Source organism: Myiozetetes cayanensis, unplaced genomic scaffold, assembly GCF_022539395.1.
Source record: "Myiozetetes cayanensis isolate MyiCay16 unplaced genomic scaffold, myiCay2020 scf1, whole genome shotgun sequence".
NCBI lineage: Eukaryota > Metazoa > Chordata > Aves > Passeriformes > Tyrannidae > Myiozetetes > Myiozetetes cayanensis.
This window is the reverse complement of record NW_026086604.1, coordinates 30,532,670-30,559,149: the sequence shown is the minus strand read 5'-3', so window position 1 is coordinate 30,559,149 and position 26,480 is coordinate 30,532,670. Positions and strand designations below refer to the sequence as shown.

The following is a 26,480-nucleotide window of genomic DNA, read 5'->3' as shown; positions in this document are numbered from 1 at the left end:
CGACAACTATTGCTCTTACATTAAGATTTTGTCAAACACATTGTTAGTTCAGGAACAAGGGAAAGAGAGTGAAAGTGAGATCTTCATAGCAGTATTATACTCCTGAACATCTTTTCCAATGTAACCACTGTCATCTTTTAGGCAATGAAAAAATAAATCTCTACCGCTCATAACAGTAATACCCAGCAGTCTCTTAAGTGTTTCATGAGTTATATAGATATGTGTACAAGTATGCAAACATGTACACAACACACCCACCTCATCACTGACAACAAGAAAGAAGCATCATATAGAAAAGAGAAATCAGAGAGCTTAATTTATCCATCAAATATATGTTTCTAAGGCAGAAGAAAAACTGGATGCAGAATAATCTTTCATAGGTCTTTAAACTGCTATTACTTAAGCCTTGAAGAGCTTACCTTCATAATCCAGTAATGTATTTCACTTGTAATTAATATGTTCCTTTTACATGAAAACCAGAACTAGGCATACTAGGTAAGTAAAAGCATGCATGCTGTGATAGACACATACATTTAAAAGCAGAAAACAACCAAGTGATTAAGCAGCAGAAGTGTAAACTGTCCAGTCACAGTAAGTAGATTTGCCAGAGAGATAACTATGGTGCAGAGGTTTGTAGTACAGAATGACCTTACTGCACAGCAGCATTTTAAAAGAGGAAATTCTAGCCATCTACAACAATCAAATATCCAGTACTTAAATTTTTAATTGTTTTCTGTGCTAAAATTCAGTGTGGATATACGGATCTAATTTGATGCTTAACAATAAATTGCACAGAGCCACACACGCAGCTTGGGTAATGAGTACAAACACGGAATCATATTAAAGTGGCTACTCTGTTGTGGATCATCTATAAGTAATTCACTGCAAATCTCATGAGGTGCAGAAGTACAGGTGGTCAGTTTGTTCTTTAAAACCTAAGACTGAAAAATCAGCATCCTAGTTTTTATCATGGCATCTAAAAATATTTAATATTTATTGTTTAAGTGTCTCTCCATGCTTCAGTTTTACAACCAATAACAGAAGCTGCAGAGCTCACTCTTAGAACTTTGAGCTGAAACAGACAGGACAAGAACTAAGGTTCTCTTCCTTTTCTCCTTCCTTTTTTAGAAAACAAGGGGTGACAGGTGAACACTACTCTTACCAGCCTTATTTTAAACATTTCCTTCAGGTGACAGAGGGATGGATGTACACAGCACATTCTGCAGTCTCTAAGTACTGCTGTCCCTTCAGTTTAGGCTGTCATGAAAGCAACACAGCAACTCACACCTCAATTATAACACTATTTGCAGGCCTCTCAAACATGTCACAGATCTATGACAATCCCTATCAAAACACGGTATTTCTTCAGCTATATTAATAATGGCAGCAGAGAAGATGAAATAGCCTTAAAAACAAACTAGAAAAAATATGTTGAAAGCAAGAAGAGAAGAGACAAAGTTGTTGATTACTCGGCTCCTACATCACAATAAAGGGGATCTTCCTACTTTACCCTGTGTTTCTCTCTCACATGATATGAATATCAACCTCAAAGAAGCCTCAAGTTTACACTACTTTCATCTCCTATGAAACCAAGTCGACTGTCAAAGCATTGTACCTCACTACAGAATCATTTTTTAAAGAAAAGGCATCTGTGCAATGCATTTAATACAAATTAAAGTTACTAAACCTCACATCAAGATATGTGGATGATATAACATTCAGCACGTGTCATACAGATACAATCCAAAAGTAATATTTAGTAAGGAAGAAGGCAGCAGTTACCTGAGGCGAATCAAAAGGATACCGACTACTAAACTTAAATAAAAGCTGAAATTTCTCCCCTTCATATAGTGTTCCTGGAGCACCTTCCATGTCTACAATCCACCTAAGGAACAGGGAAAAAAGCTGTTAGTGCTGTGGACTGACACATTATAGTTTTACTCCTGGAGCATAGGACTAATCAAATCAACTATAAATCAGAGCCAAACCTTCTAAATTTGTTATTAACACTGTAACAGTCACAAAGGTGAGCGATGCATCAAGCCTATATTTGAAAGAAACAAGCTTGGTGTTTTACATACAGGTACTGATATAGTGCTGCGAATTATAAATATAACTGTGACTTGAACTCAACACAGACCCATCAGCTGAAATAAAAAAAACTGTTTGAAAGCTTATTCCTACACAAAAACAGGCTTGGAAGGAAACAAACTAGTACATGTTCTTTTTTATGTTGTTTTCTTTCCTTTTCTGTCAAGGAAAACATCAATACAGGTTTATTAAAACAAAATCTGTATCCAAGGGGAGAGGACAAAGTGCCTGTACCTGTGAAAAGCTCAGAAATTAAACAGTACCTAGCAGGTAATGAGCCAAAACTGGGACAGCTAATAGTATAAAAAGGAAAAGGTCCCAAAAAATTAAAAGCAAAACAAAAAAAGAATTATTTGCAACTGTAATAGAGATAATACCTCAGCATATCATAGTATTCTTTTTCCTCTGTTTCTGGTCCTTCCATCACAATAACATGACAGTAACTTATAGGTGGAGTTGCCAGGGGAAGAGACGGTGGTGTTTGGTGTAGGGTTTTTATTGTGGCTGGGTTTGGGTTGTGTTGTGGCTTTTTTAACCCAGTTAAAAATAGATGCTTTGCATATTGTTCAACACATTCAGCAGCATTGTGTTAACTTCTATCACTTTATGGAGTTCTATATACTGTTGATCACTTAATACCATCCTTTGCAGCATCATATTTTCATTTTTCACCCTTGATTGAGTTTTACAGGTTTAAGCAACAAGATAAGGTAAAAATTCAGCAAGAGACTACAAAAATAGTCAGATAAGGTTTACATCAACTCAAGGAAGGCAGCTGAGATTTTGCAGAACAGCAATGTGCTCAGAAAAGTCCACATCTCCAGCTAGCAGCCCTGATGATCCTATTCCCAACCTCTTCATCCTCCTGTCACATATACGCTCCCTGTGTATTTAAATCATGCACATTTTTTATCTTCCCCTTTATTATTCTTTGGGTTTCAGAGGATTTTTTTTGAGAAAAACTGTTTATCTAATGAACTGCTAGCTGTCACACTCTTCAAGAGGAATGCAACTTCAACAGCAGCACAGTGATGGCTGTCATATATTCCCCGTTTTTATTTTGTGAAGACACCTTCAATTCAATCTATCTGCACTCCAAACCACTTATCTCTCCTTATGCCTTCTGCTTTACATTTATACACATAGTGCACCAATACTCTTTACATTTATTGGTGCTTGTGATCCAGAACACTTCCACTTTCAAGTTTTTAAAATAGTTTAATTTACTAAGTAGAAGATAACTCTGCCTGGACATTACTCCTTTTCTTTTATGGCCAAGGAATCACTAGAACCCATCTTTCCTGTGTGCTTTACAGTTTAGGCTTCTCAAATTTCTAATCTTTGTGTATTTAAAATAGAAGTTTGGTTAACGTTTTAAATGACCCAGTTACATCATGGGATCCAACTATTTTGTTCAACATCTTTAAAACCCAAGCAAATATCGCTCCCCAAATTTTTACTGCATCAGTTCAAACTGTAATTTGTTTACTGAACTCAGAACATGCTAGCTGACACCAAAAACCCTCAAAGAGAAAAAAATAGCATGTTACTAGTGACAGGAAGCTTCTAAAACAGGGATGATTTCAAAATCTAGCATGACAGTAATCAGGAAGCTTTTAGTGTGCAAGGTATTGAAAGGTACAAAAATTGTAAATGGCAAAAATAATAATGAGACATACTAAGAAAAATCAACAAACAGGAAAAAATACTTATTTTTTTCCTTTTCCATCTGCTGTGAACTTTAATAGTCATTTTCTGTTGAAGTGAGTGAAAAACACTTGCAATATTAGATTGAGTCCTTTGTGCAGAAAATTTGAAAACCCAAAGTAGAGCAAATTACAGTACAAGCTGTAATTCAGCAATTCTACTATTATGACTATTTTTAGTCCTATTCATCTACATGAAGCATCGCAAAGACCAGTACCATTTAAGAAGTAATAGGAGTGTTTGATTCAGTATATACAAGGTTTAGAAAAGCCTCATGTAACAGTCTGAATGACACCACCAAAAACGCAGATGTGAGACATCAGAATTCAGCTCTGTGATGTTTCTAATTGATCCGTCAATCAGTAACTGGGTCCAGAACACAAAGCCTGAGATCCATACTCTCATTAATGTTTATATCTGCCAAATTTTAAAAATTTCTCTAAAATTAAGCTAAGTAAACTATGAAAAAGGAATGTTAACAGTCTAAATCTTTTAAATTTCAGTCAGGTAAAAAAACCAGTTCGGTTTCAAGAACATTCCCTGTCCATTTCAATGGACACAGAATATTTTACCATGCTTCTTTTCCCATTTCACTAATCATAGAAAAAGCTAAGGTAGGGAGAAAAGTGCAAACAAGTGTACCCAGACAACTTTGCTCTTTAATTTTCCTTCACTTGCTTTAGAGAAAAAAGGTAATGTAACAGCTATGACATATATTGTCTACATATAACACAGAACTCAAAAACAGCTACTCCATTATTTCAATACATCTAAAGGGGTTGCAGAGGTTAGTAGCTATAGAAGATTGTTAAATTATTTTATTCTAAAATATGCAGAGGTTTTTACCAATTGACAGTTTGTTAGACAGTAAAAAGCCAAATAAAAATTTAATAATCACTATCCAGTTCCTGAAAGTGTCCCAAGACATTACTGCAACATGCTTATTAAGGAGAGCAATATGTCATTGTCTAGACTAAAAGCAAAAATTTGTAATACTTGGAATTGGTGGAAGTGACATAAAGAGAACTTCCCTTACTTACACTTTCAGCATAGCAGAAATAAAACAGGGTATGTACTTACTGTGTAATTGAATTTTGTACACTCTTTTCATCTAGAGTCATTCCTGGAGGTGGATCATTTTGAAATGCCAATAGTTCTTTTTGTAATCGTTTCTATAAAGAAATTGTATAGAATAATTTAAAAACTAAATAAAATTCAACAACAAACATGCACACTAAAGTACATTTCATCAATTATTAAAAGGTAAAAGCAGTATTATTTGAAAATCTAAAACCGAAGTGAAATTGAAAGGTGAAAAAAAGGAAGACTCCTCTCAGAAATTAAACTGAAAAGTCACAGGCAAAACTGCAACGTGAAGAGCTGTTTCATGACAAACTACACAGATGTATAAATTACTGTCATGTTACAAAGATGTCTGAGAGCTCTACATCCAGCAAAGAATATTTCACATTCCCAAAACAGCACCAGAACTACAACAATTCTACAAGATTTTAACAGCACAACTCTTCCTTCTCTGTCATTTAAGACACTTCTATCTGTGCAAGCCATGGGACAGAACAGAAACCAAAACAAGACTACGTGAATTGTAGAATACAAACTATTTAATAACTGTATAGTAACTGCATGTTAGAAGCTACAGAGCCAGAGTACTTTGCAAAGAGTTATACTGGTGGCTCAGGTAATTCTTACCTATTTTGACAGGGATAAATCAATTAGTAACTGCAACCAGCTGGTTCTCTAACAACTACAAGCACCATTTCTTCCAATCTCATTGAAAACACAACCTCTGTGAAGTGCTGTCATTGGCACTGCTTTCAGAGTACATTTTCTCCGTACAAACAGTAAGGAAGAAATGTATATAAGAACAGCAAATAATTCAGTAGGTCCACTCATTAGATCCATGTAGACTAACTATACAACTTCATCTTTATAAAAAGGAGCTTAAAATCCATTTGAGAACTGAATTAAAACCAGCCACATTGAGCTATCAGTATCTGACAGTAAATGGAAGAGAGGAAATTTTGTTTTTTGTGTATCCTACAAAAAATTCCAAATTATCAACATTTAAAATATCCTCTCATTTCAAGTCTGCACGTTTGTCCCTTTCTCCAGTAACCTTCTTTTCAGTCAAATACAGTCTCAGTCATTCCTTCCATCTCAGCAGTGTGAAAATATTCTATGACTGCTTCACGGCTTTTCAGTTCTCACACACTATATTTATGGTTCTTTCTAAAAAAACACTAACACAAGGAAAAAAACAGTACCACTGAAGTGCTCTGTTCCTCGACCCTAAAACACTTGCTGACACTGTCATGAGGGTCTGTCCATTAAACACAAATAATACACACAGACAATATACTGCTTTTCATAATTTCCAATACAAAATCGAAAAACTATCTCAGAGAAATAACAGGAGATACTATTTACAATTTAGGTCAAAAGTATCACAACAAACAAATCATATTTTTAAAGGCAAAAAAGAATTTATCATTTCCAAGTTATCCAATTCAAACAAGTATCAACATAAGCCAAGAAAGGAGACTTAGGGAGCAAAGTCCCTCCCACTGAAAGTAAAGGCCAGGTTTGTGACCACTCGAGGAACCTGAATATATGCAAGCCTCTTGGGCCCAATGAGACAGAAGCGAGGCAGTCTATACAAAAAGAGAACTGCTTCCACTGGACCAAGAGATATACTTTTAGGATATGAGTTAAGCCCATTATTTGTTGGAGTTTTTTTCCCCACAACTAGAATTATAAAATATACTATCTATTTTACAATGCTCTACTATTCCATTAACCACACCATACAAGTTAATCAATTCTTATCTGATAAACATAGCTGGGTATCTTTAATAGGCTTTCACCATATATTTTGAAAACTTGATATTTTCTATCAAGCATCAACTCAAGTTATTTCTGTACAGACCAACAAAGACTAAAGAGCTTTTCCAGAACATGAGAGTACTCTATAGCAACTGAAACAAAACTATAGAGGGCATCATGGCCTACTAACTAAAATTCATTCAAATAGTGAAAAAATGTTTAAAGAGACAGGCTAACTAATATTTAGAAACCAATCTTTTAATCAACCTCTGGTCACTGCATTCCAGGGTTTCACTACCTTCATGATATAAAATGTTTCTTTTGTATCTTACTGGAATATCTCATGTTCCAATTTGTATCTGTTGCCCTTTGTCTTCCCACTGTGACTGTTTTCCTGACATTCCCCTATTAGGTTGTTTCACACAACTGCAAGATGTCTCCTTTGCCTTCTCACAGCTGAAGACACCCCGTCAGTCTCTCTGTACATCAGGCAGTTCAGCCCCAGTCTTACTGCCTGTCATCTGCTGGACTCACTCCAGTCCACCAGTGTCCTTCTTGCATCTTGTGCTGTGGCTCCCTACAGACAGCACTCCAGATGTGGTCTTAAGTTGCAAGGAGAGAGAAAAAAATCATTTTCCTCAAGCTGCTGGCTGCAGGCTAGCACACACAGCCCAGTCTGCAGCTAGAGAAATTCAGTAAACTTGGAAGATATTTTCCAAAGATATCATGAAGAACTATTTTTTTCTTCCTCTCTTCCTTACAACTTATAATTTGTGTCCTCTTGTGTCTCATTAATAGAGAAACTGGATTATCAGGAGACAGATCTAGTTTAAAAGAAAATCTCCCAAATGAAGCCCTTAAAGGCTAGATTCATATAGTTTAATTAGGAAATCGAGCTCCTCGTTACCACAGTAATTCAGAAAACATTTGAAGTTTAAATGAAAAAACTTGCAATTAATTCTTCTCCAGTGTTTAACAGTATTTGCACTAGCTGACCCAAAAGGTTACAAAAAACATAGATTTTCTCAGAGCAACACTAAGTAAACTCGCATTCTTAGCTTCAAGATTCAATCACGAACTTTTAAAAACGTGACTCTGGTATATCAAGTCCATACACATCAGCTACAAATGCCATGCTGCAACTCAACATTTGAAAAGGAACAGTTTCAGTGGTGGAAAAGCCTTCCTTTACTTGAGAGCCATGAATACAAATTTTGTTTTTCCCCCACAAAAATTTTGGAAATTAGCAGCAACATGCATAGCTGGACAAAGTATAGTCGATTAACACTTTTCAGGCAATCTTAACTATCTCATTTGTAGAATCTTATAAACTTAGGACTTGAAGATACCTTAGAGAAGTCACCTCTCCACCTTCCTAACATAAGGATGGATCAAAGAATCTTAAAATATCATTGTAGTTAAAAGCCTTTAATATTTTTCAAATCACTTTATCTCTTGCATTTATAATTGGAAGAATTTTCTTCACAGTCAGAGATCTAGGTGAGTAGAATAAAGAAAAATATATAACCTGCTTATTTATACCATATTTTGCTTGTGTGCTTACTCAAAAGCCACACTAATGTGAGTCGAAAATATCTGCACCGTTAGAATACAGCTACTGCTACTGTTTCACAACAGTTACGGCACAACAAGAGGAGAAAATCATGTTAGCTCCATGTGGTTCTTTTTCTGAAATCCATTTCGGCTACTTGTCTTTGCTAATTGTCTATTACATGGTTACACGTACCACAGACAATTTGGCCCAGTGATTTCCAGAAGTAACCCTTTCACGTGATAGTATAAAAATAAAATAACATTTATCATCTGGAAACTCACTCAAAAGAATTGTCAAAAACCTCAGATTCAGTTGCTTAAACACTTGAAATAAAAGAAAAAAAAAAAAAACACAACAAACACAAAAAATACTGACATAATATCCAATGTCTAAAGGGTATAGAATCTGTTCTTTTTGCTTGGTGTGATTTGTTGTCAGTTCAAGTATTTGTGTCATCCATTCTTTCCTTTCCTTTCTATTCATTCAAAGCTCATCCCTTTCTTCATCTTTCTAATGATTTATAAAAACATATTAAAGCTTTTCAAATATGTCAATTTAAAACAATAAACCATAAGTAGATTTCCCTCACGGTTGTCCCTTTCTTTCAAATTAAGCTTTAGCAGCAAATACTTAGTTTCACTTTTCTGTTCTGTACAGAGCCTCTTCAAGTGACTGAATACAGGTTCTCATGTCACCATCACGACTTTTACTATTATTCCTATTTTTTTCCCATATTGACACAGCTTGCCACAGTAAATTAGTATTTTCTGCTAGAAACCTGCAGCCCTTCAACTCTCTTAATTACCTTATTTACAAATGTCCAGCTACACTGAGACAAGCACAGCTAAAGTCACCACAACCACTTTTGGTTTTTTCCTTACCATGAATCAGGAATAGCACTTTTTTAATCACACACACAAGTTGCTTTTAGCCTCCCAGTCTGCTCTTTCAAGTCAAAATACAAGCTAGTGCAGTTATTCACTCCTAAAGTAGCCTCCAAAATTTATGATGTTTTCCATACATAGATACGCTCTTGGAAGCTGTGCTTGTTTTGCTGTCCTTTTCACATCACAAGACACTCCTTCCAATGCTTCTGCTAATCCATCATAAGATTTCATGTAGAAGCACCCTTCTGCTTGTCCACTTTCTATTTAAAGGGACTGTGAAAGAAAACAGACTACAATCATGGAGTTATTAACATAAAGGGAGAATAAATGAAGGATGCACAGACTATCTCAATTTTACCTTTTCCTTATTTTTGAGAGAGAATTTTATGCTTAAACATTCTTTTAATACAACTTTCAATCAAGTCAAAACTAAAATGTATCAAACTGATAAAAACATTCACTGTCCAGAGGGAAATGGAACAGCGGAGTAGGAATATCAGAAACCCAAGACTGGTTAATACCACAGTCCTTCAACTAAAGGAATAATCACCTGTAATAATAATAATGGCCAGTCTTCGCGAGCAAAGATCCGGGGAAGGTCTTTACACCTTCCAGCCTGCGCATTGGATTTTTTAGGTGAGACACAGTGTGCGCGGAACTGAGCCCACCCTTTAATCCTAAGGTTCATCTGCCGGGGGCCAAGCGAGCTTGGACGGTGGCAGCGAGGTCCTCAGGACGTAGATGGGTTGCCTTTAAGGGCTAACGAGCTCCACCTGCCCGGGAGTGGCCCTGACCGGGAATCGAACCCGGGTCTCCGCGGTGATAGCACCGCACCCTTACCACTAGACCACCAGGGGCTCCAATCACCTGTAAAGGCAAAGAGAAGTGACGTGACCAGCAGTTTACACAAGTATTTTCAAAAAGGTGGAAGTCTTTGAAACCAAGATTACTTATTCACCTGTCTCTACAGGAAAGGATGGTTCAAGGATGAAATCAAAGAACACAGCTTAATATTGATCCAAAGATCAGTTCCAAAAGAAAGCTGGGACATGACTGACATAATTAGTATCCTGTTGCTACTTCTGTCAAACAGGATTTGTGCAACTCCTTCAGTTAGGTTCCACAGATTTTTGAAAGTCTCAACTTCATAAGATTTCTCAAAGCATATGGAACAAAGAACACAAAATTAACTTGTGTCAGCAGAGCAAAATTCCTGCCAGCTCCCCAGACAGCTCACAACCACCTCTATCATTTCAATCCTGATAGACAGGAGTGGTGATAGACAGCACTCACTGCCTGTCATGGTTCAAGTTAAATGGATCTCTGAAGCCAACAGCTTCTAGTACCTTCGCTAAGCAAAAATGCACATCCTTCTTTCTCCAAACTGGCATGCATTTTACTTGGTCATCTCTGGAACTGGTGTGGTTATGTCTCAAATGCCACAGCTGAGTTCTCACTGGTGTTGATTCCTGGTGAATCACATAACGAAGAAGCAGGCGGGGCAGAAGCACATAAAAAGATGCAACATATGAAAAGGGGGAGAGCGTAACAATTTAGGACTGAAAGAAATTTAGAGGTTGGTAATGTATTTCAGAATCATTCTCCTAAAAACAGAGTGTTTGGTTACTGTGCAACATTGAGCTGGATGTTATATCACATAAATGCTTACTAATAGATACAAAATTATTTCACTGGTCTCTTGTGTCCCTGTCAGCTACCTCAAAAGGCAATAAACTATTCCTATAGTATATAGGGCATCAGCACAATCACATTTTCCAAAACCAGGAATCTTTTTTTCTAAATCTACCATAAACTAGGATCGCACCCATGGACAGACAGACTAATAGACTTTAACCACAATACCCCACAATGAAATAGCGCAAAGGTATTTTCATTCCCCATCACGACAACTTACCTAGCTCTTGTAAGTATGTGTAAATTATCATTCTCAGTGCCTTTAAAAGGAGTATCACAATATCAGGTGTCTATTTCCAGTTCTAAGCCCACTGTCAGAACTCTTACGAAAGCTTTGCCCCTCCCTTGGAAAACTGGAGCACAGAGAGTTAAAGTTTAACAGAGCTTTGGGCAAACAAAAACGCGTATAGTGAAGTTATGGGGGTCAATTCCAAGTACAACTATTGTACAAACAGGTGAGAGCAACCAAGCCAGACAATGAGCGTTGCTTCAGGTACCCTACTGTACTTCACAGCTGGAGTGGGCACAACATACATACACTGTTGCGTTGGCTTTGTTCATTAGAAGCAAAATATTAACAATCAAGTTTGAATGTGTACCCATGCTCCTGGCTTATTATCTCCTAAGAGCTGAAATTATAACCTTTATAAAGGTAAATTATACAAAGAAAATAAAATTGCAGTTCTTGAATATTTCACTTTCAGGTGTTTCAAGAAACGTAGCAGAAAACATGTAGTGTCTTAAATCGGTAATATCTTAAAGGTAAAGTAAATGATGAGCTATCTTAGTCAGATACTTTACCTCTGAACCACCCTTAATATGGACTTGAAATTCTATTTCAGAAACTTTCCTTATTTTGGAGAAAGAAAGAAGAAAAGTTGAGCTGATTAAACCCACAGGAGATTCAGCACAAGACATGATATATTAACGGCAGTGGTAAGAATTCAGTAGAAAACAGACGGGGGAAAAGCAAAAATACCAGCAAAGTAGAAACCTACCAGAGAGAAAAAAGGTGAAAATGGACTAACAGCTTACTTGCACTTCTGCTGGAGGAAACCATTCCATTACTACACCTTCTTTTACCATTAAAACAAGCTGTGATGGGCAATTAGGCTGGAATGTGGAGGCCTTTTCACCTGGAGTGGTAAGAACTAAATGAACCATGTCCAGTTAGGCAGTATCATGAAAATACAAAGAAACGTTTTTGGGGTGTCCTGTGCAGGGTCAGGATTTGGACTCGGTGATCCTCATGGGTCCCTTCCAACTCAGCATATTTATGACGCTATGAAACCAAAAGATGAAACAGCAACTTCACAGACAGGAAGACTGGGTGTCCAAAACATCTGCACTTGAGTTTTGGTAGAAACCTTCTATTTCTATGCACTCGAATTCCCTTCTCTTTGTTGAAACAATGCAAGAAAGGGGTAGCCTTCTAGGGCCAAGCCTTCCTAGACACTGTAAACTCAAATCTTAATCTGGCTCAGAGATCAAAGAGGAAGAAAACAAACTCATAAATAGTTAAAAGTTAAACATTAATCCCACCGGGGCTCCACTCTTTTATTTTATGTTGGTAAAGCTGCTGCACCCTAGGGAGACCTAACAATATTTCTTCAGTAATTACCAATGATTGCTTTCCACCCCCAAAAATTTAAATGCACACAAACTCTGTTAGCACCAAAACACTGTCATAATATGATAAAGTCCTGGCAAAGTATTTACATTTCACATATGAGCTACAGCCTGTCACCTCCTCCCCCACCCAAGTTACAAAATGTTTCACAAAAAACATCTTTTATATTTTGAAGAAGACGTGCAGAAGACAGACTTTTTCCAAGCACTCCCTCACCGTACAGAGACAAACAGCAACCTTGTACCAGAACAGGAGGAGCTGGTAACAGGCTGTAAAGACAGTGTTGTACAACACCACCATGCTGATGCATAAGCAAAGCTGTTGCTAGTCTGTTAATACAAGCTACTAGCCTGAGAAAGACCAGTGAACAACTCTATTTTCAGTATTTCGATTCTTACATTCACACATTTCTTACTGAAAAATACCTCAAATTCAGAATATGAAGTAGTAAACGCTGGGTAGATAGTTCTGTTTTCAAACTAAACTCCTTTACAGAGAAAAAAACCCAACCAACCAAACAAACCAACAACAAAAAAACCAACACATTTTAAACAGTTAAAGCATTGCTGGAACTGACTGCATGTTACTCTCTAATTAGAAACCTAACTTTAAATACCAAAAAACTCTCAAACAGAAGAGAAACAAGGTAAAGATTACCAATGATGATATTTAAGAAAAAATTACCTGCTACACTCCATCTTGCCACTTAAGAAATCTAAAGAAATGACAGTTCCTACAATTTTTTGCTTCCTAATCAATCAGGTCATTCAATAAAGTCCTTGCAGGTTATATCTCGTAATTCAGGCAAAATAATTTGGCCCAGACTCCCAAACACACAAACCATCCAGACACTTGAATATCCCAATGCTGCATGAATTTTTCCTATCAAAGTTATTCTGGTAAGTTTTAATTAGGGCCCAGAGGAGGAAAGACAGATAATATTCTGGATGTTCTCAATTAAAGCTTCAAGAGTATACATAACAAAAAGCTTCTGTTTTGGTTTGGGTTTTTTTTTTTAATTCTGTCCATAAAAAAGTAATACCAGGATTTTAGTTCAAAGAATAGTTTTTCAGTTTTATCTATTTTTGGCTGAATAGCAGGTTTTCAATCTGTACTGAGAATGCAGAAGCAGATTAGTCTCCTCCTTCTCATTTCTAATAAAACATGTTAACATCTGGCAACCCAGTTCTAATGTTATTTTCTCAGACCAATCCAGACTTCAAGTTCTGAATGTCAGACATTTTGCACGTTTCTCTCTTTTTAAGGGAACAAAACGGCAATGCATGAATCTTTTAATGAGCTCCTTACAAGTAAGTTTCTACCACTAATCTTTTATCCTTCTGAGCACTTAAAAATTTCCCAGTTTAATAACAGAATATTGCTCCAAGGTATTCTAAACTATTTGACTGAAAGGTCAAAGCAACAGAGTCCTCTTTTGAAGGGAAAAATATGCTTGACATAAGACCACTAAGAGACAAGATCAACCCAAAATCGTAACTACAGTATAATTAAAGATAAATCACAATAACTATACCCACACAAAGAAAACACTCTGTACAGTCTCAAAAGCTTTTTGCCAGATAATCAAGTTTTTTACAATGAACCTGTCATTTGAAAGCAAATTAAGTGGAATCCACTAATATAGAACCAAATGAAACTGACAGCAAGTCATCTGCTTTGTAAATGGAGCCTTTAAATGCACCAACACCCCACACAAGCCTCACACAGCAATAAAAAATCAACCACCGATATTTTTTATCTTTTAAGGAAAAGAGTCTGGCACTATTTGAACTGCTTCAGTTAAAGAAATGAGCTTAGATAATAGTGAAGGCTCGTACAATGAGGGCAACCATATGTCTACAAGGGAATTTCTCATCCTTATAAAAACCATTCCAAAGGTTGGTAATCAAGATAAAATGTTGTATTCTTATAAAAAAGCCTTTTGGAAAGAAAAGCAGTAAAATGTTGGAAGCTGCAAACAGTAACAATATTTAATACTCATCAAATCCATATTCGTAAATATGATGGGGGAGAATTTCTAAATTAGGAAACTTAAATACATTCAGTTTCCTTGCCCCTTCTCATTATTGGCCACTAATTCATAGACAAGAATAAATAAATAAATTTATGGGAACAAGTAACATCAAATTCTATGAAGCATTTTATTCCAGCAGACTTTTAGAGACAATATTTGCTATGCTCTAGTAAACTATTACCACAATTTATTGACATACATACAGATTTTCCTCGAGGCTGATTAAGCAGTACTTTTAATTAAGTTGAATAAAAAAAGATGACAAACAACTTTGTATTTGTAATCACCCAAGGAGAAAAAATTATTTTTTAATACTGTGTATGAAAGTATGAATAGCTAGTATACTCAATGAGATCATTAATTAGCAAAAATGAGGTGTCCTGCAATTCCTGATTTACCACCATTAACTTCTGCCCTTTCTTCTCTAATACATTAATACTACTCCTAGGAAGGTAAATTATATATATATTTATATTATTCCCTTCCTACCTCCCCTGCCACCTGTGACTGATATCTGTTTTTCATGCTAGTCATTGAGGTCACCTGAGAAGAAAAAGAAACAAACAAACAAACAAAACTTCAAAGGCTTACACAGATTCCAGAATACCTTTTTGAACAAAAGAAACAAACAAACAAACAACACCCAAACAACTGCAAAGGCTCACACAGATTCCAGAATGCCCTCAACTACAAAAGGCAGGCAGAAGACAGGTTACCTGACCTTAACTCTATCACAAAGGGTTGCTTACTGGGTCTTTTTATTTTGAAACATTTAACCTATTTATTTTAATTTGCTTTAAAATAAGTGAAGTTGTAACAGGTTGCAGTGAATTAATAATATTATCTCTTCCTTCCTTCCTTCAAAAGACAAAAACTGAACCTCCAGCTGACAGTTTCTGTCACAATCATTCACTACTTCAAAATCATGCAAGATGCACAAAACTTTGGGCTCCAAGTAGTAAGCAAAAGACCTTCATCAACCTCTTCCCCTCTGCCCCAGTGGAAATTTTAGCCTGTAATCTGCTTGAATGCTCATTTCTCAGCTGTAAACCAAGGATATGTAAGAGACACAATCATTTTACTGAACACATTTATATTTGTTGCACACAACCGTAACTATGGGTAAGCTCAATGAGAGTCGTGCCTTCCCTCTTCCATATTTATAAGGATAATTTAATCTCATAATCTCTGTGTGTTGTGGCCAGTATGGCCTATACCTGTATAATACTGAAAGGATAGTGAAGATCCTTTAGTCTGAAAGTCTTAGCTCAGGAGAATTTGAGCAAACAATTAAAGAAAGTGCTTGATCACTGAGTTTCGTGCATTGTTTGAGCTAAGCTGCTTTAGCTTATTAATTACAAACTCACAGAGTCTTCCAAGGGAGCAGCTTAACAAGACAACATTCCCTGGCTTTTGCAAATCTATTGTGTTCTATTTTTCCCTTCCCTTTCCCTAGACTAGCTAGGCCTAAACACAGTATAAAACTGTGAGCAAAAAATACTTAGAATCCACCAGAATAATTTTTTTAAAACAAATACCTGCCTGTTTTTATTTTCCTGATTGAAATTGCACACATATTGATGAAATACCAATGTTCAATGTTACAGGTTGAAAGCATTCATAATTTTCTACATTTTCGCTGTATAGTTGGTTTATTTGGAAGCAAGAGTTGCTGATAACGCTCTGGGACACTGGTTTCAAGAAGCTTTCCTACTACTGCTTTCTTTCTCGAAAGTGAATTCTTCCATTCTAGGTCAAAAATTGTGCAGCTGATGCACAGTAAAGTATTTCCCAAAATTCTATTTACACAAGCAGACACAAAAACAAGTAAATGAGACTCCTTAGGGTCTAAAGCTGTAACTTTCATTTTATTTATCTTTACTGAATAAAGACCATAAATTTTAAACTTCACGTGATATTCAACTCACTAAAAAAGTTTATTAAAACCAGCCAAGATTAAATTAACTCTTCTTGGTAAAATGACTGTAAATTTTGCATTTATCTTACTTTACTATAGCACGGCTACATGCCAAGGCTAATACACCACGTATCAGTACAGACTGATTTCCAAAGGTTATGCAAAGGACTAACAAGCTCTTAGTGGACAAGAGAAATGCTTTTTACTCTCTACTCATTCTCGCCTCAATTTTGGCAGTTGCATTTTTCAATTTTAAAAATTACTGAAATTCTTATCTTCAACAGTATTCCACCAACACCACCACTAAATACTTCATGTTGTTATTAACTACAAATAATTTCATTGGCTTTATATCCCAGAACTGGTTATATAGCTACCAAAACTGCTCATTTTCTTTTGATTTTTAAATGTTTTATTTGAAACAATACATATAGCAGCTCATACTGTGATCTTTAAGAGTACAGAATACATGTGCAGCACCACTGGAGTTCCAATTGACTTAGTTTTTTTCGAAGATACATTAAAAACAGTTTAAAGCTTTTTCCCATCTTTTAAATAAATTATTAAATAAAAATGCTGCCATTATTGAACAAAGACTAAGCAATAAGTAACTGTTCGGAGAACAGCTGGAAACACACAACTCCCACTAACACAAGAAGTGCAGGTAAAGAATAGAGCCAAGAAGTATAACTAAAAGTATATGCATTTTTTCTTGAGACTTCAGTGGCTTGTAAATATTTCCCCATGCCCTACCCTACTGGCTGAAAATATTGGTGGGAACCTCATGGGAAGCTTTCACATTGCTACTGGCTTGCATTTTGTGATAAAAGTTGCTTGTGATCTCAAACTGTAACATGAATTCTGCACTGTCATTTCACACAATTATTTTATTAAATGGCTGTTTAGACACACATTTTGAAAAAATTTCTATTGGTGGAACAAGAATTTTCAAGTCACACTTTATTTTGATGTGTGCACGTAATTTGAGGGTGGCCCACCAGCAGCAGTTCTCAAGGCGATAACACAGAAGCACGGTGAAAACTAACATCCTACACTCTTTACTAAATTGTTTGTGTCATCAATTACATCAGTTCTGTAGTCAGTCAGATTTAAATACATACACATTCAAATCTCACATGCCTAACTTTAGAAAATAAATTAGAAGTTATTTTGGTGATCAAACACACACTGAAAACTGCTCCCAAAATGACTTTTAACAGTTTTCGTAAATACATCCAATCATAATTCAGGGTTTGTAATAACCTGGTATTAAAACTGAAAGGAGGTGAAAGGTAAAGTGTATTAATTAATATGTCAGCATTATAGATAAAGTCAATCTTTCAAGTTTATGATGGAAAAAGTTGAAATCTGCAAGTTGAGGGAAAGGCTTTAATTGTTTAATACTTCATATAGCAATTATATACTTTCTGTACATTTCAACTGAGCTTCCTTGTCTTTATTTTTCACCTTTATTTTTCCATTCATAACACAAGTTTTGTGTTTCCAGCTGTTCTGAGAACAACTGTTTATTGTTTATGATTTCTTTAGCATTTGCTTTTAAGACTTCAGATTACTGAAGATGCTATATCAAATCTTCTAAAGCAAATCCATTCTATTCACTTGTTCTACACTACTCACACCTTTTCAGAATATTTCTGTGTGTTTTTTTCAGGAGAAAGTTGCACAAACTTGGGCTTTTTCCGAGAAAAGTCTTGAAAATAAACACTTTTCATTCAAGGTCTGTTTGGGGGTTTGTTGGCTTTTTTAAGAAAAAAATACGATTTGCTTAAAGTCATGCAAAACGAGGTTTAAATGAGTTCAGCAGTGACAAATTAGCAACAACACTGTGGCTAGAAAACAAAACACACTATTTCATCAACACTGGCTTCTATCATTGTAGGAAAAAAAATAGTTACGGAAAACTACCATTAAAGACTGTTCACACAGACAAAAACCCACAATAAGTTTAACAATACTCATAAAGGTTCAAAGTCACAAGTTTCACAAGCTACTATGCATCCACTGAACTACAATAACTATTCATGTTGATGCTCAGAGCCATTGGCAAGAAGTGGTGATTTATTACAGTTCCAAAACTTCCCTAGTAGGCTGATCAGATAACTCTAGTAACTTAATCAGAGACGTTTCAGTGGATCTGTAAAAATAAAATGTAATTAACATGAGGCATCTACATTGTTGCATAAAATTACATCTGTTTAAGAAGTAACTAAACTTAGTTAATGAACCAATATATCATTTTTATCAACAATATAAATAATAATGCCAGTCCAGTGATAGACTACCAGAATAGTCAGAGATTGCAATGTGTTGCACAAACATTTCAGTTAAAGCACTGTACTTAACCAGAAAAAGGACATCTTTTTGTGTCAGGCAACTTTGCAGACGAGAAGTTAGCACTAATTATAATAAATTAAATGATCCTGAACCAAAAGGCCACTTAAATTATATAAAACTTTCCTTTGTTAAACTTTTTTCCCCTGCTGAAGATATGTTAATTAATAGAAGAATCCAGAGCCTTGAAATCTTGCTCACTTGGGGGATATGTCTACTATGGAGAAGCTTACTAATTTTACAATTCATTTACTCAACTTTCATTTATACTTCCTGTTTACAACTCCTTTTCCAATTTACTAAACTACATTACTAAATCAGTAGTTTACTAAACACAGAAAAAGTAATTACAGCATTATACAATTAGCAACATAGAGGAAAAAACTCTATAAATGCCCTTCAGTCTCTCATCAAAAGACAACAGAACACTGTGCAAGAAAACAGAAAGTGTCATCTTACAGCTGGTATTTCTAAAATGAAAGCAATTACAACATTAGACTTGCCACGGCTGTCATTTCAGGAAGTGAGTACTACCTTCCACACATATCTTACTTTTAGGCAACATTTGTCATTCATGTATCCTAAACAACCCCATGCAATCTGTAACTGTTTTTTCTACCTTTTCAGAGAGAGAGCAACAGGAATTAGGGTGAGGCAAGCTGTAGAAGGTCATTTACTAGGCCAGAGACAGCAACACAGCACAAGTTTGCAGAGTCCCACAAAGTGCCTTCTTCACAGCTCACAGCCATCATTTCCCCAATTTTAACACACTTTTATTAAAGATATTACTTAATAAATTATAGCCTCTGTTTTGCATTTGTGCTCGTGGAAGTCTGAACATTAGAAGAAGAGCACTGCAAAACCGCATTTGCCAGAGCTAATAAAACCAAGGTAGATCAGACTACCTGCCTAAGCAACTGCTAAAAGAAGAACATTTTGTACAGTATGTTCAAGTTCTTGATCTCGATTCATTTCAATAACTCTGAAAGACACACCATGGGCGTTTTATACACCTTTAAACCTCATGAGCAGAATTTTTACCCCATAAAGTTCAACGCTTGGACATTTTAACTCTTTTTAGCTATCCTAAATCCGGGTTATTAGGACAGTTAAATGAATTTCTTCCATTTTGTACATTCTTTCAGGGCTGTTCCACTACTAGTGATAAAAAAATATAAGTTATACTGGACCAAAACAAGGAAAGAGAGGAGCTAGCATCCGGATCTAAAAACAAAATGGAAAACTGTAAATATTCAAGAAAAAGCACAGCAGTTGCTGGTGAAATAACACAGGGGCCATTGCCACAAAACCTGGCAATCTTTCCTCCTGCCCCAGTCATAATAAATCACCACCCACTCAGAGCGGCACGCAGTGAAAGTGATCCATTCTCCCAGAGCAATTTCTGCAGCCCCTATTTAAAAGCCCCTTCGCAGCACGTTTGAATGAATAATTCAGCTGGAAATACCTGTCAAACAGCAGGATGGCTCATGCTACTGCACCTACAGCAACCCCATCCGACCGAGCAAAGCCAGACGCTACCCTTCCGCCGGGCTGGCACCACACCGCAACCTCATTTTACGGAAGGGAAGAGAACCCCACGGGCAACACGCGGCTTGGAGCAGGATCTGTCCGTCCCAGGCCCCCGTACCCGGGAATTACAGCGCTGGCACCGCCGGGACCTCGGGAACACGGAGCTGTCGCTCACGGTCTTCCCGGTGCCGCCGTGACCCGCCAGCCTGGCCGCCCGCCCCGCACGGGGTGGCACACAGAACCACGGCGCCCGGCGGAGCCGGGCCCCCTCGCACCCCGCCGGAGGGGAGCAGCGTCGCTTCGCGCTCCCCTCGCCTCCCCGGGGAGCGCCGGCACCGCCAGACCCCCCGAGGCTCCACTCCACCCGCAGCCGCCCCGCCCGCCGCCGCCGGGGCCCGGCCTCGCCTCTCGCAGCCCCGCGGGTCTCACCTCCATCGCGGCGCCAGGCCGGCCCGCACCCGCCCTTCCCGCCCCCGCCCCCGGCCCCGCTCCCGGAGCTCGCCCCCTCAACCTCTGCCCCGGCGGTTGCTCCGCCCGCCTCGCGCCCTGCGGCGCACGCGCGCGCACGCACACGCCCGGCGGAACGGATCCTCCCGGCTCCCAGCGCACCCCAGCCTGCCCGCACCGCCGCCCGGCCCCCGCCCGGCCCCCGCCCGGCCCCGGCGCTGCCGCGGGGACTCCGCCGCAGCCGCCTCACCTGCATCGACGCCATGATGGATCCTCCTCTCCCTCCTCCCCCCCTCCCTCGGCGCCGCCGCCGGCCCCGCCCCGCGCGCTAGCGGTCACGTGCCCGCGCCCACCCGTTGGGCGGCCGCGCGTGCGCGGCGCGAGGGCGGTGCGGGCGGGCCCGAGCAGCGAGGGCGGTGCGGGCGGGCGGTGTTCAGGAGATCCCGATCCCGATCTCGATTTCGCTCTTGCTGCCGCCACCGCCCTTGCCGGCCACGGTGGAGGCGCCTCGCCGTCCCATGGCGCACGCTGGGAGCCTCCCCCCGTGCTGCCCATCTCCTGGCTCGCCCTGCGGCCAGGGCGGGAGCTGCGCCCAGGGCTGTCCATCATCGTCACCCGCGGGGCGGGACGGAGCTGACCCCCCCGGCCTCTGTTCGTGGAGGTTTTTAGAGCTGAGCTCGCAGTCTGTAAGTGGTTTGGTTAATGCGGGCTGTGCTTCTTCTGCGGGTTCTTCTGGGCTCCCCTGGTGCCTGTTGTGCCCCGGTGGGGCATCACAGGATCATGAAATGGTTTGTGTTGGAAGGGACCCTAAAGACGATCTAGTTCCTGCCACCGACAGGAACAGCTTCCACTGGATCACGTCGCTCAAAGCCCCATCCAGCCTGGCTTTGAACACTGCCAGGGCTGGGGCATCCACGACCTCCCTGCACAACCTCTTCTGGAGTCTCACCACTCTCATGGTTTTTCTATATAGAATTTCTTCCTAATATCCAGCCTAAATTTCTCCTCTTTCAGTTTGTACCCACTACTCCATGTCCTATCCCTACAGATCCCACTACAGGTCGGATCGGGGACCCGCAGCAGTCGCTGCTGCCCGGGCTCAGGGCGTTGGCAGCGGGAGAAGGGCTGGACGGCGGTGCTGGAGGGCTCTCCTGTTGGGGGGGTCACTCCTGTGGGCTCCCGTCTGTGCTGCTCTGCCACAGCTCTTTGCATAATCTGATTTTCCTGCACTGGCGGTGTACGTGATGGGGTATATTTTAAGTGGGAGCATTTTTGTATTCTACGTTTTCCTCTCCTGGACTGGAATAACCTCTGTCCTCTGCACCAGGTGATCTTGCGGTATCTGTGTAGGTGAAAATAAACAAGCAGCACTCACTAGAATGATTGTGTGCAATCAAATTAAACAACTTGCGGAAACACACTTCATAAAGCTGTTATTCCTGCTCTAGTATTTCAGACTTAATGGATCCTCAAGATAAACCTACAAAATGTTTATCCAAAGACAAACCTATAAAATCCATAATCCCAGTGGTTATGTAAAACCAAGGATTTAACAGAGAAACTGATTTTATAGGTCATTATAATCTCCATCTCTTGCTGCACATTCCAAAAACAAGGGAGTCCTTTTCTCTGACCCTTTACACCCCTCCTTTTTGATGATGCTAAAGAATACTTATGTCACCTCTGCTCCATTGGTAGAACCTGATTTTTCCTTCGGAGATAGCCTGATATGCAAACAATTAAATTACTGAACAATTGTTTACAGTTTGTATTTACCTTTGAAATCTGCTTCTTTAGTTTTAGACCTTGAGAAGGGTTCTGCATCTAAAAGCCTGCCTATCTTCTTTAACTAAAATATATAGTGTCATGCAAGTACTACCTCTGTGTATAAGCTTTACCTTCTGGTATGTTTTCATGCATCCTCAACTTTGAAAACAGCTAACTGGAGGAAAACAAAACAAAAAACCCCAGGACAACACGACATCAGCTTCCAACTTTATCCAGCATCAAGAATGTTGTTAAAGCAAGCATACAAACTTTGGGGGTTTGCTTAAAGGGAAGAACAGAAGGCATCAGGAGTGTCCTTACACTGTGAAGCAGGTGCAGAAGGCAACAAACCTCTTGGCTTTGCAGGAATTTGCTGATAACAGAATCATGTGTTGATTTTTGAGTAGGAAAGATTAGCCTACCAAAAGTAAGGATGGGAAAAGTATTGCTGCGTAAGCTGCAGCCTATAATTTTGCCCTTTAAATTCAATTTTCAGTCACAAACTGTGGGTTCCTAATGCCATGCAACCTTACCTTGCTTTGCTGTGTTTTCCCTGGAAGTCAGTATGATTTTGCAAGACCATTTGTGTTCCAGAGGGTTTATTGTATTAAGTAGACACATACACCTGGTAAAGGTTTCTTTTTCCTGCAGTTCTTCAGAACTAACTTAGGACGTCACAGCATGAAGTGGAACATTGCTGTTTCTGTTTTACTAGTTGTTGTTTTGCATGATCCAAGCATATGTTTATCCTAAAATACATCTCTTAATGCCATATGCCACAAAGATTGCAAGAACATCAAGTTTAAGCAACGGGCATGTGTTCAGCTGTAAACATGGACATATTGACTATCTGTGTTGATGTCAGCACAGCGAGATAAAACTGATTTCAAACCATTATATTCCATTTCTTAAGCCTGTTCCAGAAAACCCCGTTGAAGGTCAGAAGATAGAAAGAAGCATAAGCTTACGAATGCCAACACACTTCATAGAGTGCAAGCTTAGTTTTGCATGGAAAGATCAGTGAACTGTATTCAGTACAAATATGACTTCTACTCTGTAATAAGGAAAAATTGTCTCTGGATGAAAAGCTACCTTCACAAAAAATAAATCATAGCTTTTAACTGCCCTTATGTCCAAGAAGTCTTTTTTACCTATCACACAGAGATTTTCAATGTTAAAAACAAGGCACCTACCGCATTTTGGACTAAAGTATTGTTTACTGGCATAATTTCATCTATGGTGTAAATCCCATTCCTGAGGATAGCAGGCATGAAAAGCAAGTTTGCCCTTCATAAATAGAGCATGAACTCATTAATACCTACTCAGTCTTAACTGGGTATGTAAGAAACTAAAGCATTACTCTGTAGATGAAACTTGTGACCAGAATCCCCCATCCCTGAATTCACTTTGAATAGAGTTTATTCTTACAGGACTACCAAAAGTGTCTTTTATCACTGTTGTTACATCTTTGGTTTTTTAAGTGTCATGCAATGTCTAATATACGTGTGCAACATTTTTAGCTCCTTGTCATCATGGGAATAGGGGCACCTGGAGAATGATCCCTGTGTTTTATTGGTTTTTCTCCCTTTCCCCATGTCTTAGTAACCTGGCTTGCTGAGAGTTGTTTTAATAAGTGTTTTTGTACAGTACATAATGCTATAGGGAGTAGAGAGTCAGTCCCGTAAGCACAGTAAGAAAACAAACACTATTACCACACTCCCAGAAAAAAAGAATGACGTGAATATCAGTATTTTCTTCCTTAAGTTATCTGGTAATCCCACTAAGGAAAGGCTCAAAATCCTGAAGAGGGTAAATTTCACAATGAGTTGAATATATACTAATTTGGTGTTCATTTCAGTGTTGACCTCTATTTATGCAAAATGTAGATGAAAACAATTTTGCAGTTAACCCTTCCAAATCTGGTGCAGGTGCAGAGATGGGCAACACAAGTAATTTGGTGTTTAAAAAAGAAAGCTTTAGTATTTAGATAATGCAGTCTGATCCTGCGCCAGTCAACCTAAGTTTTGCCAGAGACTTCAAGAATTGGAGTCCTAGGTCCCAAATACTCAAACCTTCAGGGGTAAGAGGAATTCAGTCTGCTATCTTCATTATTTCAGAAGCTATCTTGCACTGATCTGATCAAATACATGATTATGACTCATGGAAAACATGGAGCAAATAATGAAAATTGTACCTCCTACTAAAACTGTTTCTGTAAATATTCTTGATCTTGAACTAAAAATCCACTTTTCTTCAGAATTTGAATAACCTTAGGCTTACAGGAAAAATGCCATTAATGTTCAAACTGTATTTGTTAGATAATTTTCTGATATATCAAGCCAGTTTCATAAAGGTCAAATATGTTTCTTCATTAGGGTCCCTATAATTTTATATTTTATTCCCTATGTTATCCATAATGTTTTCAAACATTACTAAACATTTTTTTCCCTCTGCTCTCACTTTTTTTTCTGTATCATTCTTCTGCACACTGAAGTGTCAATGCTTGCTTCTTTATAATTTCTGCCTCTATAATGACATCGGAGCTTGATGTCTTTTGTGTGCATTCACTGTGCTTCTTTAGCTTTCCATCTTGTCTCTTTTTTACACAGAAGACAACTATACATTCTTGTTAACCTCCCCTTATTACTCAAGTGGCGTAGCAACCATAATCTGCAGAGCCAGGAGACCGCAGCTCATGAGCGTGGAGGACTCCCTGCTCCTCAGAGGAATTGCACCGCTTCTTCCACTCCTGCCTGCCAGTTAAGGAAGGCACTGAGTTTAAATGGCTGTGGAAATAACAGCTGATAAACAAGCCTGGTGCACCAGCAGAAACCATCAACTAAAGACGCAGAATCACACCAAGACAAAATTAGATCAAGAATATAAAAGAAATATACCCTAAATTTGCAAGATGTCTTTGAGATGTTGAGATTTTATTTTGTTTTATTCCTTAGTGATAATACGGGTTTTTCGTTGATGGCTTATCCCATTTTCATCCTAGTTCTTAATAGTAACAGGCACATTATCATTTCAGTCCCAGGACTTTTAAGTGGATGAAAAGAGTCTAAGAAAAGTTCCACCTTCTTTCTAATCTGCTACAAGTGCCATGCCTGCAGAAGATTGTTCTTAGATGTCATATGCTTCCATTTCTTCTCTTGTGTAGCATTTACAATTTTGCAGCCATTGGGTAATCTGTGGCTTTCAGTTTATCCACAGGGAGACTAAACTACCAAAATAATTTTCCATCAGATCAGAAAAAGAATTTGTCATATTATGTGGACACACAGTTGTAATTACTGCAGGGGAAGGAGGAGGACATGGGGCTAGGGAAAGGAGTGGAATTGTGTGTTTCAATAATATGCAGAATCACAGGATGGGTCAGGTTGGAAGGGACAACAATGGGTCATCTGGCCCAACATCTCTGCTCAGGCAGGGTCACAAAATCACAGAATGTGCTAAGTTGGAAGGGACCCACAGATATCATCACGTCCAACTGTCAGCTCTGCACAGGACCATCCCCAAGAGTCCCATCATGTGCCTGAGATTATCATCCAAATGCTTCTTGAAGACTGTCAGACTTGGTGCTATGACCACTTCCATGGGGAGCCTGTTCCAGTACCCAACCACCCTCTGGGTGAAGAACATTTTTCTAATATCTGACCTAAACATCCCCTGACACAGGGAACTTCAGGCCACTTCCTTCGGTCCTGTCACTGGTCACCACAGAGAAGAGATCAGTGCCTGCCCCTCCTCTTCCCCTCACAAGGAAGCTGTAGACTGCAATGAGGTCCTCCCTCAGTCTCCTCCAGGCTGAAGAGACCAAGTGCCCTCAGCTGCTCCTCATACAGCTTCTCCTCGAGGCCCTTCACCATCTTCATTGCCCTCCTTTGGACACTCTCCAATAGCTTAATATCTTTCTTATACTGCAGTGCCCAAAACTGCACACAATATTCCAGGGGAGGCTGCCCCAGTGCAGAGCAGAGCGGGACAATCCCCTCCCTCGACTGGCTGGTGATGCTTTG

At 38.8% G+C, this 26,480-nt stretch overlaps 1 protein-coding gene across 3 annotated transcripts in view; it reads right to left on the bottom strand.

The window, feature by feature from the left end:
• The window catches only part of UBE2W (ubiquitin conjugating enzyme E2 W), a 30,176-nt gene extending 9,169 nt beyond the window's left edge, over positions 1-21,007 (bottom strand). The window contains exons 1-3 of one of the 3 annotated variants that reach the window (XM_050315046.1): positions 20,942-21,007; positions 4,879-4,970; positions 1,783-1,885 (exon numbers count right to left, since the gene is read on the bottom strand). In XM_050315046.1, coding sequence (XP_050171003.1) covers positions 1,783-1,885; positions 4,879-4,970; positions 20,942-20,956 — 210 coding nt within the window. In that variant the 5' untranslated portion in view covers positions 20,957-21,007. Of the gene's footprint in view, positions 1-1,782; positions 1,886-4,878; positions 4,971-10,430; positions 10,491-20,673; positions 20,702-20,941 lie in introns of those variants that run through there. The other 2 variants (XM_050315054.1, XM_050315036.1) reach the window with 2 other exon arrangements.
• Positions 21,008-26,480: the final 5,473 nt, after the last annotated feature.